Source organism: Rhincodon typus, chromosome 3 (genome assembly GCF_021869965.1).
Source record: "Rhincodon typus isolate 14 chromosome 3, sRhiTyp1.1, whole genome shotgun sequence".
Taxonomy (NCBI): Eukaryota; Metazoa; Chordata; class Chondrichthyes; order Orectolobiformes; family Rhincodontidae; genus Rhincodon; species Rhincodon typus.
In genome coordinates this window covers 56,297,934-56,320,696 of record NC_063334.1, presented here as the reverse complement: position 1 = coordinate 56,320,696, position 22,763 = coordinate 56,297,934, and the positions used below count along the sequence as shown (strand labels likewise).

General features: G+C 41.5%; 1 protein-coding gene across 3 annotated transcripts in view; it reads right to left on the bottom strand.

Moving 5' to 3' along the window:
- LOC109936683 overlaps positions 1-20,287 on the bottom strand; it is a 113,150-nt gene extending 92,863 nt beyond the window's left edge. For 2 of the 3 annotated variants that reach the window (XM_048592950.1, XM_048592965.1), the window contains exons 1-4: positions 19,591-19,679; positions 17,028-17,127; positions 7,085-9,740; positions 3,066-3,180 (exon numbers count right to left, since the gene is read on the bottom strand). In XM_048592950.1, coding sequence (XP_048448907.1) covers positions 3,066-3,180; positions 7,085-9,737 — 2,768 coding nt within the window. In that variant the 5' untranslated portion in view covers positions 9,738-9,740; positions 17,028-17,127; positions 19,591-19,679. Of the gene's footprint in view, positions 1-3,065; positions 3,181-7,084; positions 9,741-17,027; positions 17,128-19,590; positions 19,680-20,224 lie in introns of those variants that run through there. The other variant, XM_048592957.1, reaches the window with a different exon arrangement.
- Between the last annotated feature and the right edge of the window lie 2,476 nt (positions 20,288-22,763).

The following is a 22,763-nucleotide window of genomic DNA, read 5'->3' as shown; positions in this document are numbered from 1 at the left end:
TCTACACCTTGTTATCTCAGATTCTCCAGCATCGGCAGTTCCTACTATCTCTGTCATAAAAACTTGTCTGGTTTACTAATATCCTTACAGAAGGAAAACTGCCTGTCTTAGCTATTGGCTTACATGTGAGTCCAGCCACACAGCAATGTGATTGGCTTTTAACTACTTCCTGAAAATGGCCAAGCAAGGAACTCTGCTGTATCAACCACTAGAACATCTCAAAAAAGTGAAGAAACCAGACACACCATCTGGCAAAAGTAAGGCACTGGAAACGTCAACAGCAAACTCAACCCTGTCAACCCTGCAAAGTTCTCCTTGCCAATATTGGGAAAGCTGTCCACAGACTAGTCAGCAACAGCCTGATAAAGTCATATTCACAATATGAACCCTGTCCCACCAGCAGGACAGACCCAGCAAAAGTGTGCACAGTGGTATACAGTCAGGAAAGAATTGCCCTGAGAGTGCTTAATGTTTACTCCGGACTCCAAGAAGTCTCATGGAATCCGGTCAAATGTGAACAAGGAAACTTCCTTCTGATTACCAGGTATCTCCCTCCACCTCAGCTAATGAATCAGCACCCATCTATGTTGAGGACTAACTGGAGGAATTAGTAAGGGTGACAAGGGCAGAGAATGTACTCTCGGTGGGGGACTTCAATGTCCCATACAAAGAGTGGCTTGGTAGCACCACTCCTGATCAAGCTGGTCAAATCCTAAAGGATATAGCTACTACCCTGGGCTTGCAAAATATGGTGAGGGAACCAACAAGAGCGAAAAACATATTTTGACTAATCCTCACCAATATACCAGTCACAGATGTATATGTCCACTACAGTATCAACAGTATACCACCGCTCAGTTCTTATGGAGACCAAGTCCCAACTTCACATTGGGTCTACCCTCCATCATGTTGTATGGCATCACCATTCTGTTAAATGGAATAGGCTTGAAACAGATCTGGCAACTCAAGACTAGGCATTAATGAGGCACTGTGGAACATCAGCAGCGGAATTGTACTCAAAACACAACCTGTAACCTCATGGCCCAGCATATTCCCCACTCTACCACTATCAAAATCAGGGAATCAACTCTAGTACAATGAAGAGCATAGGAGGACATGCCAGGAGCAGCACCAGGCATAACTAAAAACAAGGGATCAACCTGGTGAAGATATATATGCCAATAGCAGAAGCTACAAGCCATAGCTTATAAAGGCATTTACTCAAACATCTCCCAATGTCCTTCGTGTAAACATCTGAAAACAGTACAAGTAAATCATTACAATAAATACAATTACCAAACCATTTCTCAAAGGAAATGGTGAAAACTGCCATAACATTAAAGTTTTATTCAGTTCTGACCTCCTGAACTGCAACTATTGAAACTTGCCTTGAATTTCATATTGCTTGCTAAACTTAGGGAAACTTCTACAGCATTCAAAGAGTTGGGCTCACAATTGGGTTATAAGAGTCCAATTCAAAGAACAATGGGATATTCAGACATTCTAACATCCACCTCCATAAAAAGTGGACATGGGTGCATTCTGGCAGGTTAGGGAACATTTCAGGCACCTGACAGGTTAAATACCAGCTCAAACCCAAAAACATTTTGGGAAGATTAATATATAGATTCAGCTAAAAGAAATCCTAAATATCTTGAATATGTTATAGATACTGTTTATTTTAAGGTGAGTTTAAGATTTATTTTAGTTTTCTTCTCTACTCAAATAATTTCAAAGTGTTAACTGTCTCAACTTCCATGACAGTGACAGTCTCCCATTCCAGCTCCTCAGCTTCTTTTGGCTCAAACTGCATCAACATTTCACGTTATTTGCTTTATATGCAGCTACACAGATGTAATAAAAACTAAATGGCATGTTATAACAATTGAGTTCATTAAATATCTTCACAAGTAACATCAAATTTGAAAGTCTGCTCTTGCAGAACCAGTATATGTTCAGGACTAAGGCCAGAAGGAGTGAGAATTTATCATTTGTAGCCACCAATTCTTGAAACTCAAGTATACACTAGTGTCATTGATGGTCATTCAGTAACACAAAACACCCAACATTCTTCCATCAAAAGCTGTGAAACACTTCTGATTTTAAGAATAAAATTGCTAGCAATAGAAAGTGCCTTTCAGTCCATTCTCACTTTACAGTGCCAGCAAAAATCATTTGACAATGAAAATCAGACCAAACTCCAGATGCTTTGGTTCTAGAATGTAATCATTTATGTCAAATTGAATGATGAAAAATTTTAGTTCATTTGCAGAACAGGTGATCTCAGCAAAGAAACTGTACAACAGTGATTTACAAGAATGGTTTTATGGATGAGAAACTTTAGTTTATGAGGGGAGATTGGAGAAGTTGGGACTGTTTTCCTTGGAGAGGTGAAGGTTGAGAGGAGATTTGACAGAAGTTTTCAAAATCATGAAGGGCCTTGACAGAGTAGATAGATGAGGAGAAACGGTTCTCATTCATAAGAGGATCAAGAACCAGTGGGCACAGATTTAAAGTGTTTTGCAAAAGAAGCAAATGCAAAGTAAAAAAAAATGTTTTGCAAGTAGCTAGACTCTGGAATGCACTACCTAGAAGTGAGGTGGAGGCAGGTTTAATTGAGGTTTTCATGCGGATATTAGATAATTATTTAAATAGAAATGATGTACAGGGCTATAGGAAAAAGGCAGGAGACTGGCACCAAGCCGAAGTGCTCAGCGAGCTAATGCAGACATAATGGTTTGAATAGTCTTCTTCTGAACTTTGGCCTCAGCCACCTTAAGTTAAAGAACAGGAACAGTAAGCTAGATCAGCCAGGGTGCCTACTGTTGACTGTAATTCAGCATTTCTTTCTGGAAAATTGTTGTGGCATTATATTGGACAAAATAAGAAGAGAATTGATCTTGGCTGTAATGCCACCTGTAGTAGGACAATCTGACAATATTAGTTAATGAAAGTTATCCAATCTTGAGGAACTCGAGTGCATGCAGGAGCAGATAGTGATAAATTTAAGGCAGAAATCAAACAACTGGAGTTCAGCGTTAATCAATTGTAACTGGATACTATACCTTGGCTTTACTGCTCCATATGCATAAGATGACCAAGCAGTGCTGGATTTCTCCCAGCACCTTTTATATTGATTCAAACGTGATTGGATACTCGTCCTCTTTCTGGGCTTTACATCTGCATTTTAAAAATAAAATAGTGTTTTGATTTTATGTTTTAAATTTGAGAGTCTCAGTCAAATATCCTGCCATGAAATTATGATGTAAACAAATTACAGAATTTTAATTAACAAATCTGTTTACACAATAGCATTTTGTTATTTTGCCTGGAAGCACATTTTCTCAGCATACCCTCAAGACTCTTAGCTAGGTAGATCCTAAGAGAGCCTGCAGGGTCATCTAGAAATTGGGACCAAGCTCTTAGGAAAAAGGGCTGATAATTTAGGATTGAATGCAGAGAATTGTGAACGTTTGGAACAGTCTACCCCGGTAGCAGAAGAGATATGGTGACTAGGCTGGAAAGTGAAAATAAGGCCAATGATCAACTGAATTGCAGAGTAGGCTCCAGGTCTGGCCAATGGTCTACTCCCAATACTTCTTTAAATATTCTTAAGAAATAAAGTAATTGGAACATAGAAAGGCTGTTAGGCCCATCAAGTTCCCTTCTCCATTTACTCATCGTATTAAAGGAAGGATGTCCTTTTGTTTTCATTATTCCTCACAATCCCCTAACCCAGATCATCAAGTACAATAACACAACATTAATCCATATTTATAGCTCCATTATTCAATATTAGGTCAGTAGTTTTTCGGCAAAGAAATTCTGTTGATTGCAGCAGCACAGATTCCATTAAGTGCTTATCTGCAGTTTATCCAGCAACCTACAAATGCCATGGAGCTTCCACTGCCACACTCTTAAAATGGATATACATCCAATATTTCATTCAGGACATTTATACAGTCTAGCATCATGTTCACAATGAATTAAGTCATGACAAACAAAAAGGCATTCACCAGAAAAGTTTATCTGTTATGAACTTAAAACTTAACACACCATCTCCTGTACTGTCTGCACCTGCCTTAAGAAATGAAAACAAATGGAATTCATTTCCTTCCTCAGCCTTTCCTAATTCTTACAATCTTACCGCTAATAAAGCCAAAATTAGTCATTTTTGTTTAAAATCCACCCTGGACACTTAGCACACAATGTAGGCTGGTATTTCAGCTCTGGAAGCGATGCACTATTGAAGTGTAATCTCTAGGGCAGGCAATGGAATTGTCACTGGACTAGTAAACCAGATACCCATGTACTTAGGTTTAAATCCCACTAGAGGATTGATTTCATTAAATAATCTGTATTTAAAAGACTAATGATGACAAATAAAACATTGTTGATGTTTGTAAAACCCCATCTGGTTCATTATTGTTCTTTAGGCAAGGAAACAAAAGGAATCTGGACTGACCCATGGAATGGCCTAGCAAGCCACTCAGTTTCACCAAAACTGCTTAAAGACCTGAAAGGAATAAAACTAGACAGATCATCCAATGTCAGTCTTGGCATTGGAAACGATAACAGCAAACTTAGCCTTTCTGACCCTGCTTAGTCTTCGTTACCAAAATCTGGTGGCTTGTGCTAAAATTGAGAGAGTGTCTCACAGAGTAGTTTGAAGTAGTCTTGCTTGCAGGATCATTCCTTGGAACCAATATTCCCTGTGACTTTCTTTCTGGCTGCACAGATCTCCTGAGCACATTGCGAGGCAACAACTGTCATTCATGCTATATAAGCGCCAGATATTGATCATTTCCACTTGACATTCAAAAGCGTCATGATTGCATCACTATGAACATCCTATGTTTCACCAATGAATAGAAACCAAAGTGGATTGGTCATATAACTACAGTGACTAGAACAGCAGCTCAAAGGCTAGGAATTTCACAGCAAGTGACATACTTCTGACTCCCCATATCCTATTCATCACGTACAATGCAAAAATCAGGAAAGTAGTAGCATACTCCCCTCTTGTCTGGATGGATGCGGCTCTAACAGTACTCAAGAAGCTTGACACCATCCAGGACAAACAGCATGCTCGTTTGAAACCACATCCACTCACTCCACCACTGACATTCAGTAGTAGCAGTGTGTACTATCTCATGACCACTGTAGATATTCACCAAGTCTCCTTAGAGAGCACCTACCAACCCAGAACCAATATCATCAAGAAAGACAAGGATACCAGGTACATGGGAATACTGTCACCTGCAAAATCCCTTCCAAGCTACTTACCATTCTGATTCGTAAATGTATCACTGTTCCTTCAAAGAGGCTGAGTCAAAATCCTGGACCACACCTCTCTAACAGAACTGTGGCTATATAATTACACCAAATAGACTGCATATGGACTTCAATATGGCAGCTCACCACTGCATTCTCAAAGGCAATTATACATAGGCAATTAGCTGGCTGTGCCAGTGAAGCCCACATTCCCTGAATAAATTTTAAAAATGTTTTCGGATGAAATGACTGGCTCTCTCACCTGCATATTAAAAGGTCCCACTCTATTAATCCAAGAGTAGGGTAGTCTCTGAGCATCCAAAACAATTCTTATCTGTCACCTAGCATAACTGAAACTAGTTACTTGGTTATTGACATCATTACTGTTTGTCAGTTGCATTCAAATTGACTGTTGCCTTCTCCTACATTTCAATAGTAGCTGCACTTCAAAAGTAGTTCATTTAAAATGATTTAGATGATTCAGATTTTCTGAAGAAGGGTCTAGGCATGAAACGTCAGCCTTCCTGCTCCTCTGACGCTGCTTGGCCTGCTGTGTTCATCCAGCTCTACACCTTGTTATCTCATTTAAAATGAGGTACTTTTGGGATTTCTGGAGGTTATGAAATAGCATTTGAACATTGCTGAACAGAAACACGTTGCTATAACTTTTTATCCTTTTCATCAGGGAGGGTTTATTGAATGCAAAACCATGTTCCCAAGCTTAAGCTTGTGCCTCTAGTTTACTCATCCAGTGACATTTGCACTCCTCCACCTTCTACCCCTCCTACTACTTTATCAAACAATTGATGGAATTTAGAGCACAACACAAGTTACACCTTATACACAAAAGATCCTAGCACTGTCTCTGAACCACGCTTAACAACAATTATAGATCTATGTCAACAAACATTAGAGGTTATTTCATCATTCTTAATTTACTGTTTGCGAGACTTTGTGTACATATTGACTGCCATAGTTTCCAGCATAACAACAGCAGAGATACTTCAAGACATTTCATTGGCCGAAGTGCTTTGGCACATCCTAAACACGAGAAGATACACTCCTTCTTTTGTGAGAATGATACCCCTAACCCTAACCCTAACCCAAACCCAGCTTACCTGCACACTTATACTGAGCAAGTAACCAGTTCAGATAATTGTGCAAACAGGTGAAATAACAGAACAAAGTTCCAGAACTTTTCTCAATTGATTTTAGTGCTGAACTGTCTGTTGTAGTACACACCCAGATGCTTACCCATGAAGTGAAACTGAATTGCACTGTGCATTTACTTTACCAATCCCAATAACTCCAAAGTGCAAAAATGTGCTGATTAGGTGGTCTGGCCATGCCAAATTGCAGGTAGTGTCCAGGGATATGCAAACTAGACGGATTAGCCATGGGAAATCCAGGGTTACAGGGATAGGGTTGGGGATTGGGTCTGGGTCTGGGTGGGAAACTTTTTGGAACGCCAGTGTGGGCTCAATGGGCTGAATGGTCTGTTTCTGCACTGTAAGGATTCGTTAAAAAACCTTGCAAACTCTGATGCATAGGGTGAATAGCAAGAATGCAATCTGAGATATCCTGTCAGCACTGGATCAAGGTAACATAAAAATTTTATGCATTATTCTTTGACAGAATTTCTTTGAAAAAAATCACAAATCCGTGATTAGTTTCATGTATATTCAAATATTTACATCTTATACTTTCAAAATGTAATTATCAGTTTAGTAAGTAACAGAGCAAAATGTATACATAGAATTTGTGAGAATCAAGGGAAAAAAAGATGAATTGTGAATGATTCAATAATTACCTTTAAAAGTTATTTTTTTGTTTTCAAATGTAGAAATTTGGTTCTGCTGAGTTCCAATAGAATGCTTCAAAAAAACTCTTTGTCCAATGTTTCTTGCTGTTTCTACATAGTTTATTTGCTGAACACCTTTCCTGTCTGGAATACAATGCTGCACTGAAGTTTCTGGTATAATACAGATTTCTTCTGCCTTTTCTTCTAAACATATAGCTCCTAAGTCTGGCTTAATCATAGAGATGCCTTCAGAGTCTTGCCCATAGCCAAGTTGGAATTTGTCAGTATAGCCAGAGAAACATGCAGATGCTTTGAATGTGGCAGTATTATATTTTGCCATTTCCTGTTTCAAACTATAGCTGTTGCTTTTATTCACTACTTCTTTCTGATTTCCATTTTCCTTTAATAAAAGCATATCTGTTGGCTGCTGTTCTTTAGCTTGATGTTGACCTCGAATTTTCTGTAGGTGTTCCATATACAGAAGATATTTATCATATGTATTTAGCTCAGGATCACTGGTCTCTGAAGAAATACAAGTATTAAATGTGGAATATTTCAAACTATTTATCTCGTCAGAATCCACAATGTCAGAATGTTCATTTGATGCAGCCGTTGCTTTTGTTAGCAACATATCTGATTTCTTTTGCATAGGACTATCTCTGTGATTCAAAGATGATATTTCATTAACATTACTGGTGACTGCATCAAACTGTGGTGTTATTCCAATCAGAACACATCCACATTCCATGCACCAGTTATCAGTTGAACTGTTACCACTTGCACATGTTGGGCAGAATTTGACCAGATTACTTATAGAAAGGAAAGAGTCAATATTATCACCCATGATTTGGTCTGTCTCTCCTCCATTGGACTGCTCTTTTACAAATTGTGAATTGGATTCCTTTGAGTAACTGGAATCAGAGGATAATAGCAAAGAGGAAGAAGCCGAAGTCAAATTACTAGGTGACTGATAATCAATTATTTTTTGCCTTGCTTCATTTTCATCATGATTATCGTTTGTTTCTTTTTTTAATGGATCACTTCTCAAAGCTAGATGCTTTTTTGCCACCATCTTGTCTGATATTTTGCCACTACAACATTTAGGAGACATTGATGAATCTGAAAGCAATGTTTTATTTCCATTCGTAAGATTTAAATTTCTTGGTCTTTTGGGGAATTGTTCAACTTGTGGTCCTTCTTGGAAAGTAGTGACTAACTTTGTTCCTTCGTTTATGTCATTTGCTGACATTGCTTCATATGAGGTTACTGTTGTCCCTTTGCATGTGGTTGAAAGATCTAGTTTTGGAATAGCTGATGAATTCATCTGTGATTTGAATTCAAATCTAGCATTTTCGAGATTTAATAAACTATCAGGGAGTCCTGCAGCTGCTGAATATTCTTTTGACATCTTATGATTACCAGCTGATAAATATTCCTCTGCCTCAAGAAATTCCCATGTATAATTACATTTTTCACTATCGTAAAGACTTGATGCACTGCGTTCTGTAGTGTTACGTAGATTAATAGGACTTGTTAATTGATTGGAAGTGTAACAGCATATTGCAGAGGATTTTCTAAGCGTTACTGTTCCAGTTGATTTGGTTGGTTCCATTCTTTCTCCATTTCCTCTGCCATTCTCTTCATCTGAGCTACCTTCAAGAGGAGACCAGAAGTACTTATCCCTATTTACTGCACTCATATCACTGATCACAAAATGGTGGCTTTTATTTGCCAGAGACTCTAATTGAGCTTCATGCACTTTACCTTCCTCTACACCACTATTTTTCCAGTTATTATTTGAAACATTATCTCCACATGCAGTTTCTTCTTCAGAGAAAGTGCCTTTCCAAATATTATCAGGAAAAATATGCTGCTTGCTTGAATAATCAGAATTTGTTGAATTACATTGTTCTTCAACCAGGCTGGTAGCTAAGGAGGAATTTTGAATTAAGGTCCTACTAGGTCTTAATAACTCAAGCGAGCTACAGCTATCAGAAGATCTGGAAGCATCTGCTGAGTAATGAGACCCACACAACCTTTCAGTGGAAGATGTGGTGTGGATACTTTGATCAGTATCCTGAGAATAATGAAAAGTACTTGACTGTTTAGTGTCAGAATCCATGTGGCTCACAATATCTTTTTCATTTACTGCGCAAATGTTTTGAGATACTGGGACAGTCATAGCCTTCTCACTATTTTTCAGGATTTTCTGAGCCCAGCTTAGAATATGCCTGAGCTTTTGGATTTCTGATATAGTAGGATTATGCAGCATGTTATAGTCTGGTTTTGGCAAGCAAATAATTGCTTTATCATTCCTAGAGAGTGCCAATGATGATGGTTCTAAATCACTATGACAGCCCTTTTCTATATCCTGAATTCTTGTATATTGAACTGAGTCATTACAATCAAGCGCTTTTCCTTTGTGCTCAGCATTTAGCAAATTTTCTCTTGGTGGATAACTCACATTATGAACAAAACTTTGTTTGTCATTAGCTTCTGAACTGCTATCAGCTATGGGTATATTTGTGCAGTTACGGTTAGGGCCTACAAAGTAAGCCAAACGTTTTGCTCGAAGTGTCTTCAGTTCACGTGTGCGAGGAGTGTCTGTTTTTAGGATGGTCTCAGCACTTAAATGCTTTGACGTTCTTGTAGCTGAAAACATATTCTGCAATATATGAGAAATAATGTTATTACATAATGTAAATAATAACAAGAATACACATGGGGAAGAAAGTATTATTTAAAAATATCACTCCCAGTTGTTTGGATGTTCAATTGTGGTGTGGCCATCTCTAGCTGACCCAGCATTCATTGCCTACCTCTAGTTGCCCCTGAGATGATGGTGAACTGTCTTCTTGAATCACTGCAGTGCACGTGCTGTAAGCAGACCCAGAATGTTGTTAGGGAGGAAATTGCAGAATTTTGACCCAATGATACTCAAGGAATGGTGACATATTTCTAAGTCAGTAAAGTGAGTAGCTTGGAGGGGAGCTTGTAAGTCATGGTGCTCCATGTGTCTACTGCCCTTGTCCTTCAAGATGAAAGTGCTCATGGGTTTGGAAGGTGCTGTTTTCGGGGAATCTGTGTTGAATTTCTGCAGTGCATCTTGTAAGCGGTACATACTCTGCCACTGAGTGTTAATGGTGAAGGGAGGCGATGTTTGTAGATGTAGTGCCAATCAAATGTGCTGCATTATCCTTGATGGTGTCAAGCTGCTTGAGTGTTTTTGGAGTTGCACTCATCCAGACAAATGGGGCATATTCCACAGTCCTGACTTGTGCCTTATAGATGGTGGACAGACTTTGGGGAGTCAGGGATTGGGTTACTCACAGCAGTATTCTTAGTCTCTGACTTTCTCTTGTAACAATTATATTTATCTGACTAGTCCAGTTGATTTTCTGGTCAAAGGGATCCCCCAGGATATTGATAGTGGAGGGATTCGGTGATGGTAACACTGTTGAATGTCAAGGGGCAATGGTTAGATTGGCACTTATTGGAGATGGTCCTTGCCTGGAATTTATGTGCCTGAATGTTACTTGCCACTTGTCAGCCCAAGCCTGGACATTGTCCAGGACTTGCTGCATTTGGATATGGAATGCTTTAGTATCTGAGGAGTCACAAATGCTGTTGAACATGGTGCAATTATTGCTATTTCCAACCTAATAATGGTGGGAAAGTCATTAATGAAGCAACTGAAGATGGTTGAGCCAGGACTACCCTGAGGACCTCCTGCAGAGGTGTCCTGGAACTGACATGACTGACCTCCAACACCCACAACAATCTTCCTATGTATCAGGTGTGACTCCAACCAGTGAAGAGTTTACCTCCTGATTCCAAATGATTGCAGTTTTGCTAATGCACCTTGATGCCACACTCAGTCAAATGCAGCTTTAAAGTCAACGGCTGTCACTCTCACCTTACTTCTGGAATTCAGTTCTTTTGACCATGTTTGAACCAAGGGTGTAACAAGGTCAGGAGCTGAGTGGTCCTGGTGGAACCCAAACTGGGCATCAGTGAGCAGGTGCAGCTTGATAGCACTGTTGATGACATCTTTCATCACTTTTACTGATGCGGTGGGGGGGAGCGGGGGGAGGTGGGGAGGGGTGTGTAATTGGCCGGGTTGGATTTACCCCGCTGAGTGTGTACACAGCACACCTGGGCAATTTTCCACATTGTTGGGTAGATGTCAGTGTTTCAGCTGCACCTGAACAGCTTGCCTTAGGGTGTGGCAAGTTTTCAGTACAATGGGGAGGCAATGTCCTAGTGATGTTATCACTACTCTATTAATCTAGAACCTCAGCAAATGTTCTGGGGTCCTGAATTTAAATCCTGGGTGGAATTTGAATTCAATAAAAAAAGATCTGGAATTAAAAATCTACTAATGATCATGAAACCATTCTTGATTGTCAGAAAAACCCATCTCATTCACTAATGTCATCCAAGATGGCAGTGGAGTTGGACTCCTGAGCTGGAGCTTGTCCACTCTGACCAATTTTCTTTCTTCTTTTTTCGCTTTTTTCTTTTCTTTCAGCTTGTTCTCTACTTACTTTCTGGAGGGAGCTCAGTCGCAAAGGCAGCCATGGCTATGGCCGAGGCTGGGGGACCAGTGTGCGGACTGTGGCAGTCAGCCCCAAGAGCGGGTGGTGTGTCCGGACTGGGGGCCCAGTGCGGCACCACAGTAGGACTCCAATGGCCTGTGACAAGTTGTCTGGTGGGCCCAAATGGCAGTCAAGAGTGAGGTGACAGCACAGGGTGGGGGTTGTGGGAGACAGAGATGTATAGAGAGACAGCGTGAGCGAGAGAGGACAGAGATAGAGAGAGAGAGAGAGAGAGAGAGACAGAGACAGACAGAGAGACAGAGACAGAGACAGAGAGCGAGCGAGCCCTTGTGGGGAAAACCAGTGTGGCACAACTGCAGCCCCATGACTAAAGAATGACTGTAATTTGGAACTTTCAACTTTATTTCTTATTTACTACTTTATAAGGAGAAGAATTGTGATGTTGAACTTTTCATTTATTTCTTTATACTTTTACTTTTTTACCTAACATTTTGTACCTAGGTACCTTGTACCTAAGATGACGCTGTGAATGGTGACATTGTAAACTTTTCACTGTAATCCTGTATCCCTGTTCTTGAGTACAAGTGACAATAATACCTAATTTTAATTCTAATTGTAATATCCTTCAGGGAAGGAAATCTGCCATCCTCATCTGGTCTGGCCTACATGTGACTCCAGACCCACAGTGGTTGGTTGACTCTCAACTACCCTCTGAAATGGCCCAGCAAGCCACTCAGTTTTATCAATCACTACAAAGTCTCAAAAAAGAAATGAAACCAGGCAGGCCACTGGAATTGACCTAGGCACTGGAAAAGACAACAGCAGAAAACAGCTCTGTCAACCCTGCAAAATCCTCCGTACTAACATCTGGGGTCTGGTGCCAAAATTGGGAGAGTGGTCTCACAGAATAGTCAAGCAACAGCCTGACATATTAATACTCATACCTCATACCTCACAGACAATGTCCCAGACACCACTGTCACCATCCCTGGAATTCTCCTGTCCCACCAGGAGGACAGGCCCAGCAGAGGCGACAGCATAGTGGTATACTACCAGGACAGAGCTGCTCTGGGAGTCCTCAATATTGACTCTGGACCATGAAGTCTCATGGCATCAGGTTAAACTTAGGCAAGGAATTCTCCTGCTGATTACCACATACTGTCCATGTTGAACAATACCTGGAGGAACCACTGGGAGTGGCAAGGGTGCAAAAATGTACTCTGGATGGGGGATTTCAATGTCCATTATCAAAAGTGGCTCAGCAGCAGCACTACTGATTGTTCTATAGGACCTGACTAGCTCATAGCTGTTCGACTGGGTCTGCACCAGCTGGTGAGGGAACCAACAAGAGGGAAAAACATACTTGACCTCATCCTTACCAACCTGCTGCTGCAGATGTACCTGTCCTTTACAGTATCTGTAAGAGTGACCACCACACAATCATTGTGGAGACAAAGCCCCACCTTCACATTGAGAATACTCTCTATCGTGTTGTATGGCACTATCACTGTGCTGAAAGGGACAGACTTTGAACAGATTTAGCAACACAAGACTGACCATCCATGAGGCACTGTGTGCCATCAACAGCAGAATTGTACTCCAGCACAATCTGCAACCTCATGGCTCAGCATATCCCCCACTCAACCATTACCAGGCAGAGGATCAACTCTGGTTCAATGGAGAGTGCAGGAGTCCAGGAGCAGCACCAGGCATTCCTAAAAATGAGCTGTCAACCTGGTGAAGCTACCAAACAAGTCTACTCGCACACCAAACAGCATAAGCAGCAAGAGGCAGACAGAGCTAAGTGATCCCACAATCAATGGATCAGATCTAAGCTCTGCAGTCCTGTCACATCCAGTTGTGAATGGTGGTGGACAATTAAACAACTCACTGGAGGAGGAGGCTGCACAAATATCGCCACCCTCAAATGATGGAAGAGACCAGCACATCAGTGCAAAAGATCTGGCTAAAGCATGCGCTGCAATCTTCAGTCAGAAATACCGAATGGATGATCTATCTCAGCCTCCTCCAGCAGTCCCCAGCACTACAGATACCAGTCTTCAGCCAAAAATCATTCAATCCTCATAACATTAGAAACAGTTGGAGACACTGGATAGTGCAAAGGCTATAGACCCTGACAATATTACTATAATAGCACTGAAGACTTGCGCTCCAGAAATTGCTGCTTCCCTAGCCAAGCTCCTCCAGCACAGTTACAATGCAAATATTGTCAGAGCCCATTGTCGTGGCAGTATTATTGATTTCACATGGAGTGAAACTATTTGGCTGAATATGGGGATCGGTGGTGCCAGAACCTCCTCTGGTGGAAATGAGATGGATTATCCACTCAGCATTTCCAGTTGAAGATTGTTGCAAAAGATGAGGCTAAACATTTGCACAGAATAACAACAGCAATAGCAATCAGGAAGAGTATCTCAAATGCAGGAGAGAGGCTAAGGCTGCAATGCGGATAGCTATGTGTAAGCATGAGGAAAGCATGGCAAGCTGCACTAAAACAAATAATAAAATTTTCTTCTAATATATTAATAATAAAAGATTAGCAAAGGATAGCATGGAGCCCCATAAGGAGCAAGCTGCTCACTCAAGCCAAGGGTATAGCTGGGTACTAAATGAATACTTTGCTTCTGTCTTTACCAAATTAGAAAACAGTGACAATGGCCCAATTCAAAATATGGGTGTCAAGTAACTGAGCAGTAGAGTGATAGATAAAGAAGAGCTGCTAAAAAAGCTGGCTGCACTCCAAATAGAGAAGTCGTCAGACCCAGATAGATGCTTCCTAGGTTGAAGAGAGGGGTAAGGGAGCAAATTGTAGAGCTGTTAACAGAATCTTCTAGGACTCTCTCAATGCAGGATTAGTCACAGGGGCCTGGAGGTTTGCAAATGCAACACCGTTGTTAAGAAAGGGGCAAACGATAATCCAGGAAATTACAGACCTGTTTGCTTGACATCAAATGCAGGAAAACTGATGGAGACCATAAAATGGGATAGGATAATTAAACACTTAAGAGAAAAATAAATTTGTACTAGACTGTCAACATGCCTTTGGCAAGAGCTGATCACATCTGACAAATTTAACTGAGTTCTTTGATGAAGTGACACTGGCAGTGGACAAGGGTAGTGATGTGGATGTTGGATATTTGGACTTTCAGGAAGCATGTGAAACAGTGCCACATAGCAGGTTGGTTAGAAAATTAGACATGTTGAGGATTGATGGGTACTTGACAGCCTGAATTAGAATTTGGCTTAAAAAACATGAAACAGAGCAGGTATAGCTGGACATTTCTCAGACAGGAGACAAGTTGAAAGTGGTGTTCCCCAGAGATTGGTGTTGGGATCTTGCATTTTCAGATGTATATAAACAATTTGGACATGGGTACTGACAGCAAAAATCTCTAAATTTGCAGATTTAAGCAAGGTAGAAAGTGAATTGTGAGAATGATGCTAAGCAACTTCAGATGGACATTGACGAGTTAGTCAAATGGGCAGACACCTGGCAGATGAATTTCAATACAGAGAAATGTGAGATAATGCAATCTGGTAGAAGAAACAGGAGAAACAACACAGGCTTAATGGTACAACTTTGAGTGACATGTAGGAGCAGAGATACCTCAGGGTTCACAATGTACAATTCTTCGAAGATAGCCAAGTAAGTTGAAAAAGTTGTTAAGGCGGCTTACAGGATCTTTTGGTTTATAAATAGAGGCATAGAGTATAAAAGCAAGGAAGTGATGCTACACCTCTACAAATCATTCATCAGATCACATTTGGAGTATTGTGTTCAGTTCTGGGTACCTTATTTAAGGAAACATATTAAAGCCCTGGGGAGTGTGCGAAAAATATTTACTAGAATGATACCAGGAATTAGGGATTTTAGATTCAAGGAAAGATTCAACAAACTGAGCTTATTTTTCTTGGAACAGAGAAGATCAAGACGTGATCTTATTGAGGTGTTTAAAATTTATCTACAATGTCGACAGGATAAAGAAGGATATTCTGTTTCCACTAGTTGGTATGTCAGTGACTAGGGGACACAATTTCAAAATTGTCAACAAGACAGCTGGGAGTGAGATGATGAGAAACTTCTTTACTCAGAGTTTTTAGGATTTTGAATGCGCTGTGCGGGAGAGTAATGGAAGTGGATTCCATAACAGGTTTCTAAAGAGAGCTGGACATATATTTGAAAGTGATGAATTTAGAAGGTTACAGAGATAGGGCTAGAGAATGGGACTAGCTGGGTAGCTCTTTCAGGAGCCAGGACGGACAAGATGGTTGAAATAGAATTTTAAAGTACAAAAAGAGGCTATGATTCAATGATGACCTGGGCTGTCTCATCATCGAAGATGAGTATATTTGTGAAGCCTCCTCCTCCTCCAGTGAGTTGTTTACTTATCCACCACTTTTCAAGAGTGGATTCGGCAGTGATCATGTGTTAATTTCCTTTATTGTTTGGGGCTACATTTCGTATTCGAATTAGATTTTATAGTCATGTGTACTCAAGTATGGGAATACGTGAGTACAGTTAAAGGTGTACAAAGTCGCCATTCTCCTCCAACTTGGTTACAAAACCAGAATTTGAAAAAAAACCAGCAGAAATAAAAGAAAGCTAAAAGGTCGGGAAAACATCTAGATCTTAAAGTCTAAGTCTAACTCCATAAAGGTGCTTGGAACACTCAGCCACCGATGCAGGGACCCAGCCCTGACCCGAAGTCTCTGTCAGCTTACGAGTGTCACACCCATTGTTGGGAGGGGGCACATTCTTGCTGCCACTGACGCTGCTGCCACCACCACCTCCCATCGCTGGGGGGAGCCACGTCGGCCGCCTCCAAGTACCGGGAGGCTGCCACTGTTCCGCGCACATGTCATGTGCTGCTGATGCCGACGTTGCTGATTAACCCACCGCAAAAGGCTGAAGATAAACAAAAAACAACACAAAAATGAAGAAAAAGAGCAAAAGTAAAACGAAAAAAAGAAATGAAAGCAAGCAGACAGGATCAGAAAAGCCCTCGGCTCAGGAGCCCACGCATCGCCCTGTTACTCCACCGCCATGTTGGAGAATCTAAGGAGCGTGGCAGGTATCTTCTGATTCCATAGTTTGAACACAAGAAATGGACCATCGAGCCTGTTCCAACATTCAATATGACTGACTTTGGGCTCCAATTGCACTTTTCCATCCACTTCCCATACCGCACACGCCACAATTCCCTAAGAGTTTATAAGTCCATTCCATCACACTGAAAATTCACAAAAAAAATGAAGAAACCTGTTTAACAACTATTTGTAATGCTTTTTATGTATCCAGAAAGTCACACACAATAATTATTGACCAGGTGTTTTTATGAATCAAGGAGCTGAAAAAGACAAACACGTCTTACCGACGGTTTAGAATTTAATGATTGAGATCCTTCAGTACACTGTGACTGCAGCAGTTTATCCTCTTACTGGATTCACAAATTCAGCATCTGACATAAGCCACTGTTGGTGAAGATTGAGTGAAACAGAAATGAGTGACAAAATTACATTACAGAAAGGAGATGGCACCATGTATTAAGGTACTGAGAGAGAATCATCAGGCATTATGCTCCATGCTTTAAAGTTGGAAACAGCTGAGCTATACTAACAAGTACTGCAACTTCAAAAGTAATCTGAAAAGCATCTCAGGCAGAGTCTCACCACAGTTATGCACAAACCAGACCAGTGTGCCTGTCCAACCTTGGAAAACATTTAAGTCTATCAAAACAAATACAATCTTCTAAAAGATGGAGATTAATGCTATGATAAGATCCACATGTTTGTCATAGTCTCAATTAGAAATTCATAATGTATTAGGTTGGACAGTTTGAAATTCAATAATTTTATTTTTACAAAGGCTTGTTTCCTTTAAACGCGGGAATTAGATGTTAGAAGTTAAAACTGCGTCATGGGAGAATACGATGTGAGGGGTGATAGAGGAATGGTCCCTTCAGAATGCTGACAGGGGAAGAGAAACTATATTTGGAGGTACCTTCCCGCTTGACTGCAGGAGCTGTAACAAATTGCTGTTTTACCTCCACCATTCTCACTGTTTAAGTGCCCAAACACTACCTCCAGGTGAAGCAGCAATTTATTTGTACTTCTTTCAATCTGGTCTACCGTATTCACTGCTCACAATGCAGTTCTTCAACATTTGGGAGATAAAGCAAAAACTGGTTGACCATTTTGCAGAACACTCCACTCAGCATAATCCTGACCTCCTGGTCAGTTACCATTTTAATACACCATCTTGCTGTAATGCTCACATTTCTGTCCTGCCTCGTTCCAGAGAAACACAAAGCAAGCCGGAGCAACAGTGTCTCATTTTCTGCTTAAGCTCTTTATAGCCTTCTGGATTCAAGTTCAACAACTTTTGGTCGTGGAGGGAGTTGATGTTTGTTTTTTCCAACACCTTTCAATTCTAAAAGACAGGCATACCGGATTCAAAACATTAACTTGGTTTCTCTCTCCACAAATGCTGCCAGACTGCTGAGTTTCTCTAGCATGTTCTGTTTTCATTATCCTTAACTTCCTTAGATAACGATGGCTAGCCCTTGCCATTTTTAGAATCCTTCCTCCTCAGTGGAATATGTATTTACTATGAGCCATGAGCTATTTTCTTAACTGTCTGCCATTGTTCCTCAACCATCTTTGCTACCAACCTCCTGCCCTAGTCCTCTCTGGCTAACTCTTTATAGTTACCCTGAGTTAAGATGATCACAGTTGTTTCCTCTCTTCAAAACTGAACGCTAAATTCTACTGCTATTTGAGGGGATCTTTTACTCTGACATCATTTATTAAAACTGCCTCATTACACATTACCAGATGCAAAATTGGCCTGATCCCGAGTTGGATCCACAATATATTGTTCTGGGAAACTGTCTCAAATACACATTGTGAATGGTTCCTTATGGCTTACTTTGCCAATCTGATTATCCCAATCTACACGAAGATTAAAGTCACCTATGATTTATGTACTGCCTTTATTACATGCCCCCATTGTCTCCTGATTTATACTCTGTCCCACCATATACCTATTTGGAGGCCTATAGACTACTTCTACCAGTGTCTTTCTTTTTTTATTTCCTATCTCCACCCTACAGATTCTACTGATTCAAGATAATTCTTGCTATTTATTCCATCCTATATTAACAAATTACTCCATCACCCTTTTCTTCCTGCCAGTCATAGAGTCATACAGCATGAAAACAGACCCTTCAGTCCATGCTGAATGTAATCCCAAACTAAACTAGTCCCACATGCCTGTTCCTGGCCCATATCCCTCCAAACCTTTCCTATTCATGTACCTATCCAAATGTTTTATAAACATAACTGTACCCACATCCACCACTTCCTCAGGAAGTTAATTCCACATGCGAACCACAGTGTAAAAAATGTTACCTCTCATGTCTTTTTTAAATCTGCCTCCTTTCACCTTAAAAATGCATCCCCTAGTCTTGAAATACCCCATTCAGGAAAAAGACAACTACCAATTTTATCTTTTTTTTACCATTCTTCCCATGCCCTCTCCCACTACCCCAATCCTAATTACTACTCAGAGTATACAAAGTCGTTCCCTTCCTGCCCCACTCTGGTATCATCCAAATAGCTGCCCTGCAATTCTGCCACAATTCTTGCTTTGAAAATCGACATTCCCCCTCTCTCATCCCTCCCCACCTCTGATTTGTATAAAGCTTTATCTACAGATTACTATTTGGCTTTAGTTTACTATACAAAAAAAATCAGTTGTGTAAAACAATTTCTACGTTGGTATACACTCAGGTCCCTCTCTTGCGCCTGTTTTAGAATGGTACTCATTGTTTTTCTAGGTCCTTCCTGTCAAATTGAATGAACTTTCAGCCGCCACTTCCCCGCTCATTCTATAGTCCTTTTAAAGTTCTACACCACTTCAAAGTGTGGTGTTACCTGCAAACGTTGAACCCGTGCCCTGTAGCAGCGAGGTCTAGCTCTTGAATACACATATCAAGAGGAGCAGGAGACTCTCTCTCTCAAATACAGCCTGCAATAAGACATGCTGCCGGCCCCACCTGACCCTATGTATCCAGCCGTTTCCATGGCTGCGGGTACGCGGGCGCCCCCCGGGGAGTTCTTCCAGCTGCCTGCAGCATTCGGTGAATGAAAGGGGGGCTGGGGAGGGGAGATAGTATCTCTTTATTACGGCCCTTCCTCAAAATAAGGTCCCGTGCTCCCGGGAACTGGCCTTCCCGACCCCTCTCCCTTTGATTAAAAAAAAATTTATTCCGTGGGGTTCCGCCGCCTCCCGCCATTTTGCAAATGCAGGTCTAACCCGTTTGCTGAGAATAAAATGATCGTTAGCATATTATCTAAAACATAGTTACCTCATCGGCCAGCCACTGCTGAGTAAGAAACGGTGGATGGTGAGGTGTGTGCAGCGAATAAAACTCAGCCTAAGATGACTTAAGCTTCAGTTTTCTCAAGTCACCATCGGTTCGACTTACTCGACGGAGGGTCTCCGCAACGTTGATTACTTTGCTGGAACAAGCACTGCTAATTCCCTAGAACTGACCACTGTACTTACCCGAACACGGGCTATCCAGGCACAGAGGGCTTTGCAAGGGCAGTTACTGTGCATATGCCTCACAGGGTAGCGCTCTGGAAATCAAACCCTGCTGTGCAGTGTATACTCTTTTCCTGGGATGTTGGAACAAGAATGACAAGGGAACCATAACAAATCCGCACCTGGATTTACAGACCAACGTAGTGGGGGCAGGGAGTGGTCGGGAGCTGAGAGAGTATCTGAGTTAGTGGAGCTGACTGTGAGGAGATAAGAATAATCCTTCTACTTGGTACTGGCTGCTGAAGTTTTGCCTATTGCTAGGTGGATATTCATTGTAAGCGGTAGTAAGAAAGGATGTAGATAAGCTGGAATCAAGGGTGTATACAAATGGAAGTCCAGCCAGCAACAGGTAGCTAATTAGTTTGTGGACTAGTGACCAGTTATTGATGACAAAGGCCTTCTGCCTGCCAACAGTCATGTTGGTTCTCAGCTAGCTGAACAGCACAGATTGTGAGATATCATCAGATGTCTGACATCCTCAGGTTTCTCTTTCCAGGATTCCTTTCCAGAAAGGCACTGAATTTACACCTGCAATCATCTTTCGGCTGTATCTCCTCTTGTGAAAAAAAATCAATCCAAAGTTCAATATGTTCAAAAATCCACAGGTGATTCAGGGTTATGATCTGTGATCAGAATACAACCCTGCAGTTATACTCCATTCCCCCTTGCAATAAAGGCTAACATTCAGTCAGTGAAACAGTGTCACCTGTCCCAACAGCCTCAGATGCAGCTGTTCCCTCAGTAATGCTTCAAACGTCATATCGGCCTTTTTGGGAGTGAACCCATGGAGAGTGACTGGCCCAGATGGAGTCTCCGGCCGAGCACTCAGATCCTGCACGAACCAGCTGGTGGGGGTATTTGCTGACATCTTCAACCTCCCTTTACTACAATCTGAAGTCCCTTCAAGAAGACCACCATCATCCTGGTACCAAAGAAAATTCATGCAGCATGCCTCAATGACTACTGCCTGGTGGCTCAGACCTCCATACTTATGAAGTGCTTCAAGAAGTGAGTCATGGCTCACGTCAACTATGGCCTCCTAGCCTGTCTTGGTCCCTTGCAATTCACCTACCATCGCAACAAGTCCACGGCATACATCATCTCCTCTGCCCAATGGAACAGGGTGGAGGGGTGTTTGATTATGTTGAAGTTTCGGGTCGAGTCTCTTTTTCTGAAGAAGGGTCTCGACCTGAAACGTCAGTTTTCCTGCTCCTCTGATGCTGCTTGACCTGCTGTGTTCATCCAGCTCTACACCTTGTTATCTCAGATTCTCCAGCATCGGCAGTTCCTACTATATCTGTTTGATTATGTTGGTTGCTTTCTTGAGGCACCAGGAAGTATAGATGGAGTCAATGAATGGAAGTTCTGAGGAAGGGTCATTGGATCCAAAATGTTAACTCTGATTTCTCTTCACATGTGCTGTCAGACCTACTGAGCTTTTCTAGCAACTTCTGTTTTTCTTATCAATGGACGGAGAGCTGGTTTGTGTGATGGATGGGGCTGTGTTCACAACTCTCTGTTGGTTTCTTGCGGTCTTGGGAAGTGCAGTTGCCAAACCATGCTGTGATGTATCCAGAATGGAACAGTTCACCATCTTGAAAATTTCTCACTTATTCAATTTCTTTGTATTCTGTGTCAATGCTGCAGCCCTCTCCACAAAACCATGATGATTTACCTTGTCATGCTATCTACAACTATTGATTCCCTTGATCCATCCTGTTTGTTAGATCTCAAGGGACGGAGGAAAAAGATTTGATAATTTTATGAGTTACGCCATGTTTTGACAAACTCATTCATAGATTTGAACATTGCTTGCAAAGGACAGCAAGAAAAAAATTACCCATTTCCTGTTGATTTTTCATGGCATTACAATTGCTGAATTATGCACATTCGACATCCTGCTAGTTACCATTAAGTAAAAAGTTGGAACTGGATATTCCCCCCTAGGGTGTCGCCAGCAACACATAGTATGGAAGTATAAAAACAAATATCATGCATTCCTACAAACCGATATCCATTTCAAGCCCACCGACTCCCACAGCTACCGAGAATACACCTCCTCCCACCCACCTTCCTGCAAAAATGCCATCCCCTATTCCCAATTCCTTCGCCTCCGCCGCGTCTGCTCCCAGGATGAGGCATTCCACTCCCGTACGTCTCAGATGTCCTCGTTTTTCAAGGACCGCAACTTTCCCCCCTCAGTGGTCGAGAACGCCCTCCACCGTGTCTCCCACATTTCCCGCAACTCATCCCTCACACCCCGTCCCCGCAATAACAACCAAAAAAGAATCCCCCTCATCCTCACGTACCACCCCACCAACCTCTGGATCCAACGCATCATCCTCCGACACTTCCGCCATCTGCAATCCGACCCCACCACCAAAGACATTTTTCCCTCCCCACCCTTATCTGCTTTCCGGAGGGACCACTCTCTCCATGACTCCCTTGTCCGCTCCACACTCCCCTCCAGCTCCACCACACCCGGCACTTTTCCCTACAA